Source organism: Nomascus leucogenys, chromosome 21, assembly GCF_006542625.1.
Source record: "Nomascus leucogenys isolate Asia chromosome 21, Asia_NLE_v1, whole genome shotgun sequence".
Taxonomy (NCBI): Eukaryota; Metazoa; Chordata; class Mammalia; order Primates; family Hylobatidae; genus Nomascus; species Nomascus leucogenys.
The window spans coordinates 51932902-51953465 of record NC_044401.1 but is presented as its reverse complement, the minus strand read 5'-3'; the positions used below and the strand labels follow the sequence as shown (position 1 = coordinate 51953465).

The window sequence follows — 20564 nt, the reverse complement described above, 5'->3', positions numbered from 1 at the left end:
TGCCAAGCTCCGGGCCTGAGGGATCATTAACCCCCCAATCCCACCCCATGGCTTAGTCATGGGGTAAGTGAGGCCTGGAGAGAGGGGACTTGTCCCAGCAGGGATTAGGGCTTTCCTCCCTGCTCTGTGGTGGATGCTCCTGCACTGAATTCTGCCATGCCACGCACCACACGCTCACTGGCACCTTTTCTGGGTTCTCAGTGCTGCCCCCACAAGCTTAACTTGTAGCTGGGGAAGACCAGCAGAGGTCGGAACAATTAATACAATCATGCAGGCTGAGAGACAGCAATAGTGCTACGGAAGAAGAAAAGAGTACTTCAACTTAAAAATTCTAATTGTAAAAATAAATTTTAAAGAGAGCTGGCCCAGGACATCCATGCCACATTCCCTCTTCCTCTAGGGCCTTCCTTCCTGACGCCCCTGACTCCGGCCTGGCCTGAGGCATGCAGATGCCACTCACCTCCAAGTTCTCCAGAACCTCTGGGGCACCAAAGACCCTGACCTCGGAGCTGGTGTAGTGGTTGCTCAAAAGGATTTCAGCCTGGTCGGCGAAGAGACCTGGGCTGAAGGGCACCTCAGCCCCCACCTGCTCTGTGGAGAAGTGGCTGCTGGAGAGGGAGGCAGTGACCACCAGAGCTGTCTTCTTCATGCTCAGGTGCTTCCGCTGCTTGTCCGTCAGCCTGTGCATTGTGATTGAGCAGAAATACTGGCCTGTGGAGACAAGGGTGTATTGTCTTTTCCCCTCTCCTGCCTGTGCACTGATGTCATTTCTTCTCCCTGCTTCTCTAACCAGGGGACTCCTATGCATCCTCCAGAGCCCAGGTGAGAAGTTACCTCCTCTAGGAGTCCTCCTGGGAATCCCCTGTAAAGGCCTTGGCCAAGCTAGGATACCCTCTGTGACCAGCAGTCCTCCCAAGTCCCCCTGGTGTCAATCCCCAGGCTGGGCTCCTGACAATCTCTGCCCTCCAGACAGATGGCCATGGTGAGCTGGGCACGTGGAAACCCCAAGATGCCCAAAAGACAGAGACTGTCTCCAAGTCCCTTTCACTTTCAAATCCTCGCAGTTACCCAGAGCAGCATCAAACTGTGGCTCCACAGTGAACACATCTTGAGATGGGAAATCAAAGACGGCTGGCTTGAACTGGGACTGGCAGCTGATGAGGGTCTCTGGGTGCAAGGCCTGGATGACTTCCCTCTGGGTGGAGGTGCACTCGCCTAGAGAGGGGAGAGACGAGAGGGTGTGGGCTAGGCCCGATGGCCACCACACCGAATTCCACCAGGCCTGCACAGGCTGGCTGGGCTGCAAATGCCACCTGCCCCTGCATGTCTTCCAGCAGAGCCCCAGGGCAGCTCAAAGCTTTGAGATGCAGCCAGGATTGGTAAAGCCAAGGACATATCATATGGAAGAGGGTGCCATTCGGCATCATAGGGAGCTTCAAGTCAGAATTTCAGCATTTGTTCCAGACCTTGTATCCAGGGGCACAGCAGATGGGCCGGGCCCACTAATGCCTGTCTTCTGTCCCTGTCAGCAGGGGAAATGGCAATTTACTTCTGCATATTCAGAGGGCACTAGTTCTCCACTAACACCTGAGCAGCATTTCGGCAATGGCACAGTGCTGTCCACTTGCACTAAGGAAGGAGCAGAGGCTGCCATGATGGAACAGAGCTGCCTTGTTAATCAGGACGAGAAGGGCGGTGCTTCACTCTGCCAGTGAGGTGGTTTAAGAAAACAGCCCTGTTGACTTACTTATTTCTGGCAGCTGCTGTTCAGGGCTGTCATGGGCAGGGGATGGGGTTCAACATTCTATGCATGACCTGGGAGAGGTCGCTACAAAAATTAAAACCAGAGACCAGTCCTGCTAATTCATTAGTTTCTGGGATTCATGGTGGGAAATTGTGGCTTTCTTTGCTAGGGTGCCCTCGGGCTGAAGTCACATTTCCAGTGCAGAACAGGCACCTTCTGGGAGTTGGGCTCCATTATGAAGATTCCTTTCACTGGCTCAGCTTTTGGAGGACTCCAATTTCAGAAACGCTGGAAGGAGTGGACGAGTGGGGGCTAAATGCCCTCTCTGGAGTTGGTGTGAGTGTGAATAGGAAAAGCAGACAAACTCCATCCAGAGGACACAGGAAGCCACCTCTCTGCTCCCAGGTACTCTGAAGACAGCCCAAGCCCCTCATTAAGTACCTCTCAGGTTAGAGCTTCTGTCTCCCACGGCAACAATCACTTTGGAGGCTGTAGCCTCCTGGAAGCTGGTCTGGATGGGGTAGAGGTGACGGGCCATGATCCTCTGAGGGATGCCGACCATGACCTAGAGAGGGAGCCAAGGAAGCTTCATGGAGCGCTGCCTGTGTCCCAGTCCATGCTGGGCGTTTCCACAACCTCACTCTGCAGTCTGTGACAGTGTCACCTGTTTCACAGGTGGCAACACTAAGGCTCAAAGCCTAAACGCCTTGCTAGAATGTGGTAGAGAGGGGGTTTGGGCCCAGTCTGGTCAGACTTCACAGCCCAGTTCTCCCATTGAACAAGCTGCTTCTCCCAGCAGCTGACTGGACGCTGAGCAGCGGGCCTGAATTCATTAATTGATCTGGGTGGGCTGAGGATTTTGGCTCTTGGGACAGCCATGATCACTTCTCTGTAGTACAGCACCACCCCCCACCCAGAATCCAGTCTGCCCAGATTTTCCCAGCTGTTCCCCCTGGGCCCATCCTGTACCTTGCCACAACCAAACAGCCCCTGGAGACCTCCCTGCATTCCCTTGGCTAGGACACCCTCCCATCTTCTCTGCAGAGCCCAGCCTCATCCACCCTTCAGGCCCAAGGCCACTTCCTGCAGCTGAAGGCCCCCCTCCCTCTCTCAGCAGGCACCAGCGCTCCCTGCCTCTGGGGGGTCTGATTTCTACCAGTAGGTGAACTTCAGAGCAGGGATGTGATCGAAGCCCCTGCAGCTCCCAGGGATGTGGCCCACGCAGAGCTGCAGGTGACCAGGCCTGCATCACTGTCAAACTCATGGGGCCTCCTCTCAGGGCTCACCACCATCCACCTCCAGGGACTGACAGAGGCTGTGTCCCACTCCCTAGCCTGGGACCCCCCAACCCTGGCTCTCCTCTCCCCTTCCTACCTGTCCACCCTCAGAGAGTGCCCAAGGCCTCCTGGCCCCTCTCCTGCCTGCACTCCCAGAGTGCCCGTGCACTCCCACCCACTCCCAGGGCTTCAGAGGCCACCTCTGGGCTGAAGCCCCCACCCTGTCCAGCCTTCCTCACAGCGCTCCTGCCGTACCTGCCCAGCTGTGCCCCCTGCTTCACCTGGGAGAGCTGTGACATCTCTAGCTCCCCGGCCCAGGCTCCTCACCTCCCTGCAGGCCTACCTACCTCTGTGTGCCCCTCTCAGCAAAGGACCAATAGCAACCTGGTCACCCCAAGCCCTTCCTCCCCTCCAGCCCCACTTCTGGATGCTCATGGAGCTCTGATGTGCCTCCCTCCCTCCCATCTCTCCCAAACCTGCCTTTAGATTCCGCCCTACCCAGTGATCCCAGCTGAGGGCCTGGTCTCAGTCTCTGGCCAGTTACCCTGTAGCTACTGCTCTCTCGAGCTCTTCCAGGTGCCAGGTAACCTCTCCAAACACAGCCTTGGTCTATAGCACTGTTTAAAAAACTCCAACGAGTGTGGCATAAGCTTCTACCCCTTCACCCTGGAACAACAGCAGCAGCAGCTAATTTCTGCTGAACATTGGCTATGAGCTGAGCACCACCCTAGGGGCTTCCGACGTGCTAACTCACTGAATCCTCACAGTGCTATCATTCCCATTATACAGGCAAGAAAACCAGCACATAATGAGACTCAATGATTGCTCAGTCATAGCCTTGCAGTGGCCAAGCTGGGATTTGACCTAGACCATCTGGCTCTAGATGCCCCACCCTCAACCTGCACCAAACTGCCCGGAATCCGGTGCATTTTCTGATCTGATCACAAAGCCATACCATGCTTCTCCCACACCCTCTGTTCCAGTCCCCCAGGCTCTGCCCTTGAACCCTACACACCTTTGTCTATGCCACCCCATCCCCCTGACCAGAGGCTCTTTCCAGGAGAGCACAGCTGTATTGTCACAGGATGCCTCTGTCTGCAACTGGCTCGCCCAAACTGCAGAGCCGCAGCACTAAACATGCAAACTATTAGGTTAAACTGCTAGGTTCCATAAAGCACATGTTGCCTCTAAAAATGAGATGCATTTGGATCTCAGCCAGACTTGGCCCACTGATTCATTCTCAACTGGAGATGAATGGAAGAAAGAGCAGGTTTTGTCGCCTCCAGACTCAAAAGGTGACTTGCACAGGGAGTCTTAACCTTGCAGGTGAAAGGGAAGCACCAGCTCCCAGGAAGTGCCCACTCCGGGGTTGCCAGACCCAAGCCCATGGGAGCTGGAATCCACCCTACAAGGCTGCCTGTCCTCATCACACCCTCTTGAACATGGGGAGACTGAGGCCTGGAAAAAAAAGGGAGCTTGTCTGCATGTCAGAGTCAGCAAGTGGCCAGTCCCAGACTCATGACTCCCAGACCCCAACCCCTCAGACGGCTTTTCCCTAAAAGGAAAAGTCTTCATAATCCTCCCAGAAGGTCAGGCTCGCCTCACAGGCCACTGAGCCACGTGTGCCTCCGGCTGCTTAGAGCCCACCTCCTTGTAGGTCCTCAGGTGCCCAGCGACCTCGTAGTAAACCGTCACAGATCCCACGGCCCGGGCTATAGCCACACCCATCTTGGGGTCGATGTGGAGGATGCTGTTGGCTGAGGAGCTCCAAGTTCCCGAGAGGCCTGGAGAGGAAGCACGGGTGTCAGCCCCCTTCCCATAGCTGGACACTCCAGTCAAAGCCCAGCTCACCCGGGTGACAGGCCAGCTTCCTCGCTGGCTGCTGCTACCCCCATGGGGGCTCACTCAGCAGCCTCAGGAGACAGCCACGCTGCCTGCCCCAGTGCCGGTCATGCTCCTGGCTCCAGCCACCTGGAGCCATCAGCTATCCTACCCTGCTGCACCTACCCTCTACAGGGCTGTGGCCCCTAGCACCTACTCTCCCTGACCCACAACTCCCTGCCTGGAATCTCCTGACCATCCTGGCATGAAGCTTTAGCTGACCCCTTCCCAGGAATGGTCTGGTGCTGCTGCCAGGCCCTGCCCTCTGTAGCTCCTTCCCCAAAGCACAGCCCCTCTCCATCCCTTCGTTGCCTTATCAATTCCTTTTTAGCAAACAGACAGCAGGTGTGAGGCTCAAAGCTTTCACCACATACACATCTGAGTTAAAAGCCAATCACATTATATAATAAATACAATTAAAGGACTCAACCATAATCTATTTAGGGCAAATTATATTTGTTTTTCCTTAAAGGTAGTATTTCATCTCCTTTTAAAATGAATTTAGTAAGGTTAAAAAAAAAGGTGGAGACAACTTGAAAATAAAAACTAAGTAAACAATTGTACACATGTTCCACAGATGTACTACAGGTCACCTGGGCATGGCTGAAATTTGGAAGCCCCTGATTTAGCCCAGTGTCCTTCTTTGCTTAAGTCTCCCAGCCTGTGCTGTCCACTATGGCGGCCACTTCTGACAGAATTCACTAAAATGGTGAATTCAGTTCCTCAGCAGCAGCAGAAATCCGTGTGTCTCCTGGCTAGAGGAACTGCGTGAGACTGTGCAGAGGCAGGATGCCCCGCAGGAGCAGGGGACCCCGCCTCCACTTGGCAGAGCTGTTCCAGAAAAGGGCCGGCAAATGCTTTCTGTGGAGGTCGGACATAAGCATTTGGGCTATGCAGCCCATACGATCTCTGCTATGACCACACAATCTGGCAGTGGTAGGGTGACAACAGCCACTGACCATACATAATGCACGGCGCAGCTGAGTGCCAACAAAAATTTACTTACAGAAAACAGGCACAGGCTGGATCTGGTCTCCGGGCAGCAGTTTTGGAGCACTGCTCCTGAGTATCCTGCAGGTCTGCCTGTAGGCCCCCATGACTGGCGCCGAGCCCCTGCCCAGGTAGCCCCCACCCAGCTTTGCAAGCATCTGTGACTCCACAGGTTCCCTTGCTCAGGATCTATCATACCTTCCAGGCTGGTCAGAACAGTGGCCAGACAGAGCACGTCCCCCACCACCACGGCCCCGGACAGCTCTGGGGAGATGGCCTGTAGGACAGGCAGGGGCACGAAGTCCGAGAGGCCCGGGTGCTCTGCGTCCCACACACGGAGCAGTGTCAGGCCCACGCTGACTGTGCGGACAACGCAGGTGTTGTTGGTGGGGCCCTTCCCGACTTGCACAAAGTCGTCTCTAGGCACAGCAGAGAAAGGAGGGCTCTCAGTCTCAGGAAAGAAGCCTCCAACTCCCAGAGGTAGTCCAGGTCCTCTGCTGAGCAAAGCATTCAACTGACTGAGGTCCCAGATGTGGCCCCAGATGAGGGACCACTGCAGGCAAGTGGCACAGGCTCGACCTCCTCACTTGTCATCCCAGAAAGCACACACAGCCCGCAGCCAGGCAGTGGCAGCATCATTCCTGCATTCCAGAAAGGAAGCTGAGGCCCCAAGGGGAAAGAGATCCAGAGTGCTTCCTCACGCTCTTCCCACCAGGGAACTGGACATGCCAGAAAGGGAAGACTGCCCTTACTATGCAACCTGACTGCAGAAGCAGCCTCTGCCCCTTTCCTCCTCTGAAAAATAGGGATCATCACGTGCCCGTGACACAGGCCTGGCATAAGCATTACATGAGGTCAGCAGTGGAGAGGCACCTGCCACAGGGCAGGTGCTCAGTCAGTGTTGGCAATGGCAGCTTTGGTGCAAAAGTGTGGACTGCGTGGGGTGACCGTTTGGGTTAGGGATCGTGGCTGCATCCTTGCCTCCACACCTTCTGACCCTGAGTGCTGACTGGGTCTCTATCAGGTGCTCCTGCCACAAGAATGCCAGAATGACCTGCAGTGCAGCCAAAGGGCTAGGAGAACTGGGCTCCATTTCCTCCAGGACATGCCCTAAACTGATGGACGGCAATTCTGTGCACACACACAGAATGCCACGGTTTGCCAGAGGTCCTCATGACCACTCCCTCAGCTGAAGGAAAGCCCTGGAACCTAGGCCATATTGCCCAACATGAGAGGTGTGGAAACAGATTTTTGGTTAGTGACCTGCTCACAGGGCCCACAGAGGGCAGAGCTGGGGCTAGAACCAGGCCTGACTCTAAAGCCCAGTTCTTTCCATAAGACAACACCCCTGACACCTGTCTTTGAATGCATTCAGCAACAGGGAAACACAACTGTGGTAGGACCTGCGGGCAGCCGAGGCTGAAGGGCCAATTTCCTGTGCCTCGGGGAGCACTCCCTGGAGCTGCCCCACGCCCTGCTTCCTCCTCTGGGGGTTGATGCCTGTCTGTCTTCCTCTGAGCTGGTCTGCATCCCCCGAGGGCAGTGGTGCTTCCTCATGGCCCTGCATGGTGCAGCATGCTCACATCTCTTAGAAACTGAAGTAATACACATCTTCCTCCAATAGCAGCAGCCTTTCTGTGTTATCCCCAGTTGTCTCTACCAGGTACCAGACAAGACTTCATAGAAGAAATGACCCTCGCCCGCATCCTACCTGTTAGTGGCAAAGTTGAGGACCGAATTGTGAGCATGGAAGACATCTCCAGAGTTGTCGTGGAAGTGGACAGTGAAGGTCACGGTCATTCCCAAAGGCACGGCTACCAGGGCCTCCTTGTTCTGGGTGTGCAGGACAGGGCTCATGGAAACCCTCAGGTAGGAAACAGGGGATACCTAAGGGACAACATATAGGTATGATAAGGATTCAGTGCCAGGGACTGGCCTCCAGGAAAACCCACCTCCCAAGGAGGGGACACCTGCCCCCAGCAGGATCCACCTCAGGAACAATGCGGGGCTGGACTTAGGGGTCCTGAGAGGAGTAAAGGCCACACTCCCCAGAGTGTCCCAACCTAGTGACAAGGTTCTTACCTCCCAACACAGCAGACTGGCCTCTCTATGAGAAAACCCACCCAGGAGTGTCCCAATCCATGACCTGGAAAAATGAGATCACTATTTACATTACAAGAGGGCTCCCTGGGCTGCAAATGTCCAGTTTCTTCACAGAACCTGGCTCTCGGGGCATTTAAAGAAACGACGTCCTCCTTGATTGCAGGGGCAGCACTAAGCAGGCCACAGCATGCCTGCAGGCCACCAAGGGAAGGAGGGAAATGGGGATTTCCGGAGCCCAAGAACCCAAGCTCCATAAACAGCAGCCCTTGTTTCTCTGAGTCCAGGTGAAAATCTATCCTGTCTCAAAAGCTAGTGCTCCAAAGGTCTGAATTTCTTTGACAAAGTTCAGTGGTGCAGTGTCTGGTATATAGCTAGTGCTCAATACATATTTGTTGAAATAGGATGATCAGTCAGTCACTTTCACTCACCAAAAACTAGAGTGGGGGATTTTCTGCCAGGCACCCACTTTGAAACAAAAAGATGTGAATTAATGAAAGAGGTCTGTGACCCAGGCAGAGTCTAAAGATTTAAGTGAATGTGTGTCTTCTGTCATCCAGGGTTCAGCAAGTGGTGATGATGAGACACGGAAAGAAAATTCCATTCAGCAAAACCCCAGGACCTGACCCAGGGATGCTGATGGAGGTACCATCCCTAAGGAACACAGAACAGCAGAGGGCAATGCCATGATACGGCAGAAGGACACGGCCCAAACCAGACAGACCCCATCTCTCAATTCCCATGCAGGTTTGAGCAAGTCACACTCACTCTGAGCCTCAGTCTCCTTGTCTGGAAAATGGGCCACCTCATTCTCAAAACCACAGTGGATGTCATGTACTGGATGTCACGACTTGTATGGCAGGTACCGAGCACACATTCAATGCTCTTAAGAACAGACCATGTTCCAGACACTGGGCTGGCCCAGAACAGGAGCTCCACCATGGGTGGTGATAACGTCAGTGGCCAGGCACGGTGGGTGGAGCACTGGCACTCCAGTCAGGAAGCTGTGGTGCCAGTCCCAGCTCTGTAACCTTACGCCAATCATGGACCTCACTGGGTCTCATCTATGAAATGAAGTTCTTGGAATCAATGATCTCCCAAAGATCTTCGGCTCTGATGACCAGAAGATGCTGTAGCTTTTTATCTACCTAGGACCTTTGCCCCTGAGTTACTCTTAAATGCCTATCTACAGTTTCTCAGCTGGAAGGTGAATATATTCACTTTTACGCCTGAGAGGCATATTACCTCAGTGCTATTGCTTTCATTACTCCAAAAAGGAGGAGAATGCAACCCTACCTTTACAGCAACAATGATGGTTTGGTTGGCCCCAAAGGGCTCTTGTGCAATCACTTCGATGGTGGATGTCCCGATCATAGACCCTGATGCTAGAAAGCCTTTCTCATCAACATGCACAACTGGAACCTTTTCAGGTCCATCCAGGACGCGGTAGCTCAGAGAGGCTGCACCATCCCTTTGGAAAACAAAACAGAGCTGTTTTTGTAGACGGCAGCAGTGGGAGTGGGCCTGGATACAATGCCAGATCTAAGAGTCTGCGGCTCCCCATGCTCCTGGGAGGAAAAAAAAGGCCCAATCTTGGCCCCACGGGCCTCATGACCACGTGCTGTCAGTTGTCTGAGGTTTCATCAGTCACCCACAGAAAAGTAATTCAGAAATCCAATGGTTCCGAGCAAAGTGTGGCTTCTCACTCTTCCCAGAGCAGTACCTGCCGTGGGTCGGTCAGCAGGGAGGGAGAGACTGTGAGGGCAGTTTCTTTCATCAGCTCCATGGGACATTTACTGTAAAATACCATTTCTGCAGCAAATTGTTCTCAATTTACTGAAGCAAGGCAGCCTGGCGTAGTGGAGGATGGGGCTTTGAGTCGGAGAGAATCCAAAGCCGGTCCCAACATGTCCTGCCACCAGCTGTGTGCACATTATGTCCCCTCTTCTCTCGGCGTTGACTTCTTACGTGGTAAAAGGTGCATAATGATCCTGCCTTGTCCTATTTCTAAGGACTGTCAACAGGATAAAAACAGGCTACCCACTAGGAAAACTGTTAGCGAACTACTGATACTATGCACTGGGTAGGAAGCAAATTACACCGTATCTTTTACCCTTTTACATATTTATTAATATTATAAAGAAACCCAGGAAGCAAAGGCCTCCAGCTCCCAGGGCTAGTTTCCATCATCTGTCTCTTCCACAGACCTATAGATGACTAGGAGCAAATGTTATTGCCTCTGCCTAAACATTCTTCCCCCACCAACCCCTTCCTCTTAACCTGGGGAGCTCTTATTCATCCTTCAACAACTCCATCCTTCAAGAATCTCCATCTGGGACATGGCTCCCCTAAATCTCCATGGACCGCACCCTTCTTTGGGCTCTGGTTTGAATATTACACCTTGCTTTTTAATAGGCTTCTCCTGCTACCCTCCTCCGGGGCACCCTATGTCACCCATATTTATGTTCCTGGAGCCCAGCATGGAGCCTGGCACTTTGTTACTTTTGGCTGAATGAAAACATGTATGTGTTTCATGCAACATGTAAGTGTCCTGTGGCCCGTGGAGTCTCCTGCTTGGCAACTGACATTCAAATGCAAGCCACTGTTACGAAAGGCATCCCCTTGGAATCAAAGGTAGGAATTATGTTTGCAGAAGAGCTTTAAACAGCTTTTCCCAAGCGTTACTGTGCAGCCCCCTCGCCTGGAGATCTCCCTAGGGTGCAGCTTCTCCCTGGGCAGGTCTGGGGTGGGGCTTGAGAGCTGCATCTCCTCTTCCCAGTGATGCTGATGCTTCTGGCTCGTGGGCTACACTCTGAGTGGCAAGTCTTGAAACACAACACTTCTAAGCTGGTGTTTTTTTCCCTTTTAAAGACTGAATTTTAGTACCTCGCATAAAAATGTTTCTAGGCTACAAGGAGGAAAAAGAGACCCACAATGAGAAGTGATTTCAAGAAGCAGAGGAGCACCACAGAGAAGAGAAGGAGCAGGCAGAGGCCTCACCCATTCCAAGCACAGCAGGAGAAAACCTCCCTGAAAGCACCCATGGCTCCTGACAGTGTTGACACATGAGCTGTCGGATGCAAGCACAGCCGCAAAACTTTGCTAGAAACAAGAGCTGAGTCACGTACCTGTTTGTCTGCAGCTTTATATATGAGTTGGGCGACATTAATATTTGTTCTGCTTCTATTTCAGGGTTGAGCAGCTGCAGCTTCTCAAACACCTGCAAGAGAGGGCAAGTTTCACTTCCGATGGGGCACTGGAGTCACATCCAGGCCAGATATCTGCTTCTCTCCTAGCAGCAAGAGCCGAGGAGGGGCCAGAGAGGAGAAAAGCGGCTTTCTCGCCTGTCAGGTCACTGGTGACATGATGTGAAGGGCTGACCTTTAAGAGGCCAAAGGTGTGGCCAGGTGCAGTAGCTCAGCCAAGGCAACACAGCAAACCCCCAGTCTCTACAAAATAATTTTAAAAATTAGCCAGGCATGGAGTGTGCAACTGTAGTCCCAGCTACTTGGGAGGCTGAGGCTTGCACTCCAGTCTGAGCAACAGAGCAAGACCCTCTCTCTCTCTCTCTCTCTCTCTCTCACACACACACACGGCCAAAGATATGATGAGAAAAGGCAGGCAGGCTCATGTTTGTGTAGACTAATGGGAGCTCCTTCAAGGAGCCTGGAAACACAGGCCTCTCCCTCCGTGCCCAGTGAGGGAGAACTTTACCTGCCAGGATGTGAGCGCGGAGGGCAGCACGCACAACTCCAGCACCAGGGTCTGCTCAGGATAACTGTGCCTGGACTGAGCCTAGGCAAGGCGCCACCGAACTGCTCCTTTCTCTCACAGAGACATCCTGCTCCTCACTGCCACCATCTCAGAACAACCCCCTTTCTACCTCCCAGGCCCCTCTGGCTGGCTCTGGCCATGTTCTTGCAGGATCCACATAGACACACACAGGGGCCTGGTGAGGAGCTCAGTCCGGCAAATGATCAGCCTCATGAGGTCGGCTCAGATCTGATCCTGGGATGCCCAGGTGCTCCAAGGCCCTGGTGGCTCCCCAAGCCCGTAGTGACAGCACTTACCTGGGAACTCCAGGCCCCTTCTCTGCAAGACTTCAGATGTGTCCACCACCTGTGTAAGTCCCCTCTCTCAGGCCCCTCAGGGCTGCTGCCTCCTCGGCCTCCCAGCCTGGCTCAGGGGCAGTCACTCACTGGCAGGTAAAGCTGTGCCCTGAGCTCCCCACAGGCCTCTGATCAGACCAGGTGGACACCCCTCGGGCCTGAGCCCTGGGCCATGGCCAATATCATCACATCTGACGAGTGATTCTCCAAGAGGAAGATGGCCTGATTCTATCCCTCCCAGCTCCTCTGTGCTCTGTCCACGTAAGCCTAGATTTCCTTGTGTGTAACATGGTCCACAACTAACGTCCTCTCCATGCCTGTCTTGAGAGTTGTGGGCTCCATATGAGGTGACAGGAGGAGCAACACTTCCCAAACGGTGAGAAACAGCCTTTGGGAGCTGGGTGCGGTTTTGGTGTCAGGTGAGACAAGGCTGACTTGGATGCCCCCTTCCGGCATCCACGGGGAAGCCACCTCACTGAGTCTGACTCGGACACACTTACTGCCCGGTAAATACATTCATAAACAGGATTCCTCCTATTTTTTTTAAACCATGCATTTCTATTTTCTGTCTTTAGATGGAGGGGGAGTTGTAAGAGATTTCCCACTTTCCTGTTAACTATAAGAAAAGCAACAGCACGAGCACCATGGTAAATGGCAACTGATACTTGATCTCACTGTCAGGGAGACAACAGGGAGTGGCGGGTCCTGTGGCAAACTGGAGAGCGCAGCTCTAATGGAATCAAGGTTGCTTCTCATTGCCTGCTGATTTTGCTGTGGCAGACACCATATCTTTAGGACATGCTGCATCTTAGATTTTTACATAGAATCTTCCTATCTTTACATGACAACAAGCTGTCTCAAAGGCCTGAGTCAAATAAAACACGTTTGTAGGCTGGATCCAGATTCTCTAGTTTCTGATTTACTCAAACTCCACCTGCTATCAGATAGGGAAACAGAGGCACAGAGCTGCCAAGTGACCCAACTGAGGTTACAGAATTCGGAAGCTGCAAAACCCTGCCTTTAATTCCATGATAGACTCAAGGACTTACTTCCTTTTAACAAAGAACATGCATTTGGTGAGTGTGGGGATGTGCATGTGTACCTCTATGTTGTATGTATGTGTCTCTATGTATGTGTGTCTGTGTGTGCATGTGTATCGTGTATGTGTGCACGTGCAGGCAGGGGTGAGGGGTTGGCAAATCGGTGGGGTTTTTTTTGTGGGTGTTTCTTTCTTGAAAAGTTTGCTTCTTTGCCCCGATCAGGGAGGTGCTTGGGTTAGACATAGTTTATTTCTTCTTGAGGCGGGGACTAGAAACTGTTTCTTTTCTTGGGACATGTAGGGAACACTTTTTTTCTTTACAGCTTAGGAGCACCCAGGGGTTACTGAGGCCCAGAGGAGCAGAACGAGGCCCTTGAAGACAAAAATGCTCTTCAGAGCCAACTTGCCAACTCCCCACCTTGCAGAGGGGCCCAGAGGGGCAGGAACTCACCCAGAGCCCATCCTGTAAGTAGCAGGGACAGGCTGGATACAGACCCAGGGCTGCACCCCAGGCAGGAGAACCGTTAGACGCAGTCCTGACCCCCTAGCTCTGAACAAGTCCCCTCCCTCTCTGAGGCTGTTTTCCAAATGCAGACAGGGCACAGTCCCCAGGCCTCTTGAGGCCACCCCCAACTTACCCTGTGACCTTGACCCTCCCCGCCTCAGGGGCATCAGCAGGTGACAGCCCCTGCAGCCCCTGCCCCGCAGGCTTCACCTGAGGACTGGAGGCAGCAATACTGAAAAACGTGCAAGGGCACCCCAGCCTCTGTTGGGTGCTCTATGTGTGTTAAATAAACACAAACGATCAAATTATCAGCCACTCAGACACAGTGAGCCCCAAGCTCAGAATTCTTTGCTCTTTTGGCCACACATCAAGTGAGTTCCCACCTCCAGGCCTCTGCCAGCCCCTCCGATCCTGAAACATTACTCCTCTGTGAAGCCTTTGCTTGGCCCCACCTCTGGGCTCCCATAGCACCAATCATACCCAGATGCTTACCCCACTGTGATGGACCACTGTCATCCCCACAGACTGAGAGCTTCTCAGGCCTCTCAGCCCCTGCCCATACAACATGTGGCCCCAAAGGAGGACTGGGCAGCTGGCACTTCCTCTCCCCCTTCCCTGTGGCCTGTCCACCTGCCTCCTACCTGGATTTGGATCTCATCCGAGAGTTCTCTGGCCAGGCCATACAGCTGCCCCGATGTGGGGTCCACAGCCTTGACCACCACCCTCAGCCCGGTCCGGCCTCTCACCCGGCCAAGCACGTTCATGGCAAAGTTGTACTGTGACGGGAGTCGGATCGACGCCTGGGAAGACATCAAACACGTTTTCAGGGGTAAGGCCCAGGTCCCTGTGTCCTCAAAAAGGCAGAGCCGGACAGTAGCCCCAGACCCCTCCGCCTTCCCATCCTGGTAGCTGTTGGCCTATTCTCAAGGGCCCTGCCTTCCTGCCCGGGTTGGGTCTGCTAACCCCAGAGCTGTGCAGACCCGGCTTCCCTAGCATGGGTGCCCGGGTCCTGCCCTGCCTGCATCGCACAACATGCACAGATGCATTTGGAAAACACTGGGCCCACCCACATAAGCCAGGGGCCTTCACGACAGGATGTCCCTCAGACTTCAGTGCTTCTAGGTCACCCAGAGTGATGCTGGGTTTTGCAGTGTGTCCCTGCAGACTGTTCTGTTTTGGGATATCTGTTAGTAAGTCTCATTGCCTGTGTTCCATGGGAGCAATCTGGGGGAGCCCCCAGGCACCAGGGACAGGACCCTGTTCCCACTGGGTGGGGTGGGGGGGCATTCATCCTACACTAGACAAGCTTCAGGCAGCCTTTAGGAAATCCCATCCCTGGGCCTGGGTCTCTTTCCAGGCCTCCATCCCCACCGTCCTTGAATCAGGCAGGGAGCGACCTTTCAAGCCACCCTCCACTTGGGTCGTGTGTGTCCAAGGCCCACCTGGGCTTTAGCCTAGAGTCACAGGGGCTGGTGCCCAGTACCATTTCCCCACTGGCTTGCTGGGCAACCCTGGGCAAATCCCTTCCCGTTTCTGGCCTCAGTTAACACAGAGAGACTTAGTAATCTCCCTGGCACCTTCCAGCTCTGACATCTCAGGAGAAGCCCAGGGCCCCTCGCTGGGCTAAGGGGAGTTTGGCCTCTGGGATGAACCAGGAGAAACCGAGGGCTGCCAGGCATCATCTCAGAAAATGGTCAGAAGCTGCAGACTCTGACCTCCCAGGACTTTTGTGACTTCCTCACACGGCCACTTCTGTTAGGAGAGGCACCTACTCACCCCACCTGTGTGTTTAGCATTTGGGAGAAGGGAGTCCCGATGAGCCTCGGGAGAAGGAAGAAAGTGGGAGGGCCTCTCTAGGTGTGAGGGTGGGGACTTCCTCTGAGACAATGTGGTGGGAACCCTCCCCGCCACTCAGGGTGCTGGCCTGGGACAGGGGTGGGAGGTGAGCTCTGGGAGGGGGTGGTTACCTACCTCGTGGTGCCGCCCTCGGAGGTCCAGGACGTCCCGCTTGGTGACAGACCAGTGGAAGGTCAGGCCTGGCACAGCATTGCCAAAGGAGAAAGGGTTCTGGTGGTTGGTGATGCCGGTGACATAGATGGGCATCTGTGGGGGAGAAGTCAGGCCCAGTGAGCAGTAGCTCCCAGCACTGGGAATGCCCCCAGAAGCTTTGCTGCCTCCTTCAAGCAGTGGGAGATGAACCCAATTCCTCCCCAACTAGAGAAGAGCACGGCACAGGTTTGGGAATTTTGATGAAATATCAAACGAGCAAACCAGAGGTGGGACTGTTTTCCCCCACGCTGTCCCTCCCCTGCAGCGCGCTGCGCCTCTCCATGGCCAAGAGACTCATTTCCGGAAGGAGTCCCTGGAGCTCTAGGAGGCCATGGATCCCTCGGCAGCACAGCTCGTGCTGCCCCACAGTGCTGGTTCCTCCAGGCCCCTCTCTCCTAATCTAGCTGGGGTCCCTGCTCACAGGGCATGCGTGGGTGGGGTCCCCAGCTCCTTTAGTCTCTATTTGCTAAGTCGGCTTGAGGGCACAGGTGGAGGCAAGATGGCAAAAGGCCACAGCAGGTGTCATGCCAGGCTGCCCAGTCCACTCCCAGTGCTGCCACTTCCTAGCTGTGTGGCCCTGGGCACGGGTCTTAAGCTTTCTGTGTGTTCATTTGCTCATCTGCGACACGAAGATGGTTCTGACACCAGCCTCCCAGGGCTGCTATGAACACCAAATGTATTAATGTCCAAGAGAGCACAGAGTGGAGTAAGTGCCATGGTCACTGTGCTCCTGTTAGGTACCTGGTGCTATTACAGATGTGGGAAGGTGACAGGCCGGCAGGAAGCAGGCCTTCGTCAGTGGCTACCAGAGAGCAATGGAGGGTGTCTCCCTGGGCGGGGACAGGTGGGAAGCGGGCCCTAGATACCCAGGCCAGGCAGATGGAGGAGGTGGAGAAGCACTCTAACTCCAGGACAGGGTTCCAGCAGTGGCTCTTCGGGAACCAGGATTCAGAGCCCAGGAGGTCCCCTCACCTGGGTGCCCGTCCTCATCCGCATGATGGGGGCGCGGATCCTCACTGCCCGTAGCAGCAGCACCTCCACCTGCACGAGGTCCTGGGGAAAGAGGGTGGCATTTAGGTGTGGGGATGCTGTGCTGGCCAGGGATGTTTCAGGAAGGGACCCCTCAAGGGAAGGCGGCTGCGGCTCAGAGTCTGTTGCCAGAAGTCCCCTCAGGATGACCAGCACCATGCTCCTCTGCCGAGGGAGGCCTGGCTTTGCGGGCGGTTCACCCCTCATGGGCCAGCCATTGTCTCTCCCAAGGCCCCGCAGGTCCCAGCCCAGTCCCCTGAGGCTGCCACCCTGTCTGATCCAGCTGCTCCATGTCAGCACTGCAGACTTGGGGCAGGGGACTGGTGCCTGCTCTTCCTTAGGCCTGGCTGCCCTCAAGCAACAGGTCTCTAGGCCCTCCCAACCCCAAATCCAGCCTGTCTGTCTCTGACTGAGCAGGGTACAGGGATGAATGCAGGAGCCCTGTAGAGTCTGATCAGAACTTATAACCTCCTTCATTCTGAACTCCACACTCCTATTAATCTGGCCAAAGACTAACTCTCCTGGCTTCTTCCTAGCGCTGCTGAGTCATGCTGAACTAAGGCTATTAAAACCCTTAGGCTCTTTGACGTGCTCATGCTGAGCCCATCTTCTGAGGCTCATGACTTGGGCTAATGCTAATAATGCCTGGCACACAGTAGGTGCTTGATAAGCACCCATTCCCCTCCTTTCACTCATCCTTCTGCTCAGTCTCCTCCTGCTAGTCCTGGCCCACCCCACGGCCTTGGGGTGCTGGTTGTGTGATCTGGATTGGACAGATGGAACTGGAAGCATCTGACCAGAATCACATTCCAGGCATGGACAAGGGACCGCAGGTGAAGCCCCTGCCTGCCTAGGCTCAGAAAATGCCTTTCAGATAGGGCTGGTGGTGCAGCCCCTCCACCTGCCCAGGGCCTTTCCCCAGCACCTCCCCAACCTGCCAGATGGGGTACCTAGAGGGGAGGGTGCCCAGCAAGGTTAGACCACAAAGACAAGGAATACGCCGGGCCCTGTGCCCCTCTTGCTGAATTTCTAGCCAGCTGCCCTTTACCTACGCCCTCAGGAGGAGAAAAATCAGCCAGCTCCTGAGGCTGCACTCCTTTTTAGAGAAAAAAAAAACATAGAGTCTCCTGTGGTCCTGAATGTCATGCACCAGGAAGCCCATTTGAACCCTGCCCCACCCCCAGGACAGGTTTTTACATCCCCAAGGCTTTCTCTTTGTCTTCATAATTGACACACACTGGGAAAAGGAGTAAATCAATGAACTCAATGACGGATCAAAGTCAGCCTCTGAGAACAAGCACTTCCCTGCACCCCCTCTAGGACCGTGCACTTGCCAGCTTCCAGGGTGCTGTGTTTACAGGCTCTGAACTCAGGACTGCACGGACTGCTTCCAGGGGACCTAGTTCTCATGAGGGATGATATGACTGACTCTAAAACAGGTTTCTGTCCACAGTTGCATTACACATCACAGAAGGCTCTTACAGACCAGGTTTCTGGCGCAGCTGTGAGTGGAACCCCAAAGCAGCCTTCCGAGATGCTCCTGCAAGTCACTGCTGGCGAAGGAGGTCAGGAAGAATGCAAAGGCCCGGATTTTAGCCCTGAGCCTTGAGAGGACTCAAGAAGATGAAGGCAAAGTGCTCAGAGCAGGGCCTGCCCTCACCACGATTGCCATCATCCTCCACTGGAAGGGCCCTTTGGGGCCGGGGGTTGCTGAACACCCTGTCCCGTAAGGAGCAGCTGGAAGGACTGGGAGACTCAGCCTGGAGAAGAACAACCTCTGGGGGTCTGGGTGCTCCCATATTGGCAGGGCTGTCCTGCACCAGGGCCCCTGCAGGGACTGCAGACCCAGGGGGCAGAAGCAGCACCCTTGGAGAGGAGTGGTCCTCAGAGGTAGAACTCAAACACAGTAAAGAGGCTTCTGTCCCAGGCACAGCTGCCCGGTCTCCAATAGCACGCCTGTTACCTGAGAGATGATGACCACCTTGCCGGTCTCTGCATCCACTGCCTGCACGAGCCCAGACACAGTGCTGTTCCCGACGGCGAGGCCTTGTACCAGCCCGGCAGCACTCACCAGAGCAACGCTCTCATTGCTGATGGAGAAAAGGATGTTGGACTGAGGCTGGGGGCCGCCCTCGGAGGTGACCTGAGCGGGGAGGAAACAGCGGTGCGTCAGTGCCCGTCATGCCAGGCAGCCCACACCTCCCACTCAGAGAGCCAGGGTCCCAGTGCAGGCAGCTTCTGCCTTCTTCTCCCAGTCACTGCATGCAGGGCCAGAGGCAGCGTGCCTGGAACTGGGTGGTGGCCTGCACTGGGGCTGGAGCAGGACGTGGCTTCTCGGCTCTCACCTGCATCGTGGCCCCGATAAGCAGTGTCACCTTCCTGGGCATCAGCCTGAATGGAGGAAAGACCTGTTGGGAGACACAGGACAGAAAGGACTACTGTGCCCCAAGCCTACGGCGCCGAGCATAACTCACACACTACATGTTTCATGAGAGGAAAACTTGGGGCATGGATATCACCCCTCTCTGAGCAGTGACCAGAGGGCCCAGGGTCCTGGGCCAATGCTGGGGGCTGTCTCCCAGCCACTGGCCGAGGCTCCCTGGTTCTCTGGGGTGTGTTCGTCTGTTTATGATTGTGTTTCACTTTGCCTAGATGTTAAAACCCAAAAGCTAGGCCGTCCCCTTGGAGGAATGGCTTTTATGCAGTTGAGCCATCCCCTTAGAGTAGCGGTTCTCAGTGTGTGGTCACTAAGCAGCAATGTCAGCAGCACCTGGGGACACATTAGCAATGTACAGCCCCAGCCACCTGGCCTGTGGAGCCAGAGGCAGCCCCACAGGACAGCCCTGCTGATATGGGAGCACCTAGACCCCCAGAGGTTGCTCTTCTAGCACGCCCTCCAGATTAGCCCGGGAGGAGACCAGGGACGTCGGTGCCACTCTGTGGAGCAGGTGAAGCCCCCACCTGCTCCTCCAGCAACCCCTACAAGTGCCTGCCTGGCAAAAGTAGGTGAGTGAATGCAGGAGGTGGCCAGGGTGCTACTTGTGTGGGAGTATTGGTCTCTGCAGCTGTGCTATTGATGGGCAGAAACAAATTTCTCATCACCAGAAGAAGAAAGGTGCACCTCCATCTAGAGACACAGATGGCACCCACCTGCTTCGGATCACAGACTAATGACGCTCACCAGCCCCTACGTGGCCCAGACGCAGGGTGGATGCTGGCAGGGCTGGTTTAATGCTGCTGCTGTGAATAGACTTAAAACGATGCCTGGGCCACAACTGCCGTGGCCTGTGGCTGCAGTGGGGCTCCTGTCATAACCTAATGCCCCGAGACAGCCCCATACCACACACTGAGGCCGTGCGGGGACCTCAAAGCTCCCCTCATCCAGGAATCACCTACTTCAGGAGTTCCCTTTATGACACCTCTGCTCACGCAGCCCCTGTGACAGGTGCCCACAGCCCTCGAAGTGCCTGTTCTAAGGCTCAGGACCAATGGTTAAGGAGTTCTTCTACACATGAGTCAGCATCTGTCTAAGCTTCCATCCAGTCAGTGCTTTCTGGAAATGGTCCTGGTGTGTCCCCTTGCCATGTGACCAGGCACACCCCTTCTCTGAGCCACACAATCCCCCATGTCACAGAGGAAAAGTCAAGGCACTTGGCCCCCTCCTTCCGGTTCTGCCAGTCTAACTTTGCTGCCTCCCAGATCCCTGGAGCTAGTAACAGCTGCCTTTTGATGAGAGGACATTGTGGGACACAGATTTTTATATGGCTTCTCTACAGTAGCTTCCTGGACTGTACTATAAAGACACCCCCAACCCCCAGCACTGGGCTGATCCCACATGGTG

The 20564-nt window shown here is 54.6% G+C and overlaps 1 protein-coding gene across 1 annotated transcript in view; it reads right to left on the bottom strand.

The window, feature by feature from the left end:
* Positions 1–20564, bottom strand: part of NUP210 (nucleoporin 210) — a 111143-nt gene that overhangs the window by 8030 nt on the left and 82549 nt on the right. The window contains exons 24-36 of the mRNA XM_030801683.1: positions 19069–19131; positions 18687–18866; positions 16667–16747; positions 15617–15748; positions 14287–14445; positions 11121–11212; positions 9289–9463; positions 7604–7779; positions 6091–6311; positions 4669–4805; positions 2186–2309; positions 1069–1215; positions 461–711 (exon numbers count right to left, since the gene is read on the bottom strand). Coding sequence (XP_030657543.1) covers positions 461–711; positions 1069–1215; positions 2186–2309; positions 4669–4805; positions 6091–6311; positions 7604–7779; positions 9289–9463; positions 11121–11212; positions 14287–14445; positions 15617–15748; positions 16667–16747; positions 18687–18866; positions 19069–19131 — 1938 coding nt within the window. The remainder of the gene's footprint in view (positions 1–460; positions 712–1068; positions 1216–2185; positions 2310–4668; positions 4806–6090; positions 6312–7603; positions 7780–9288; positions 9464–11120; positions 11213–14286; positions 14446–15616; positions 15749–16666; positions 16748–18686; positions 18867–19068; positions 19132–20564) is intronic.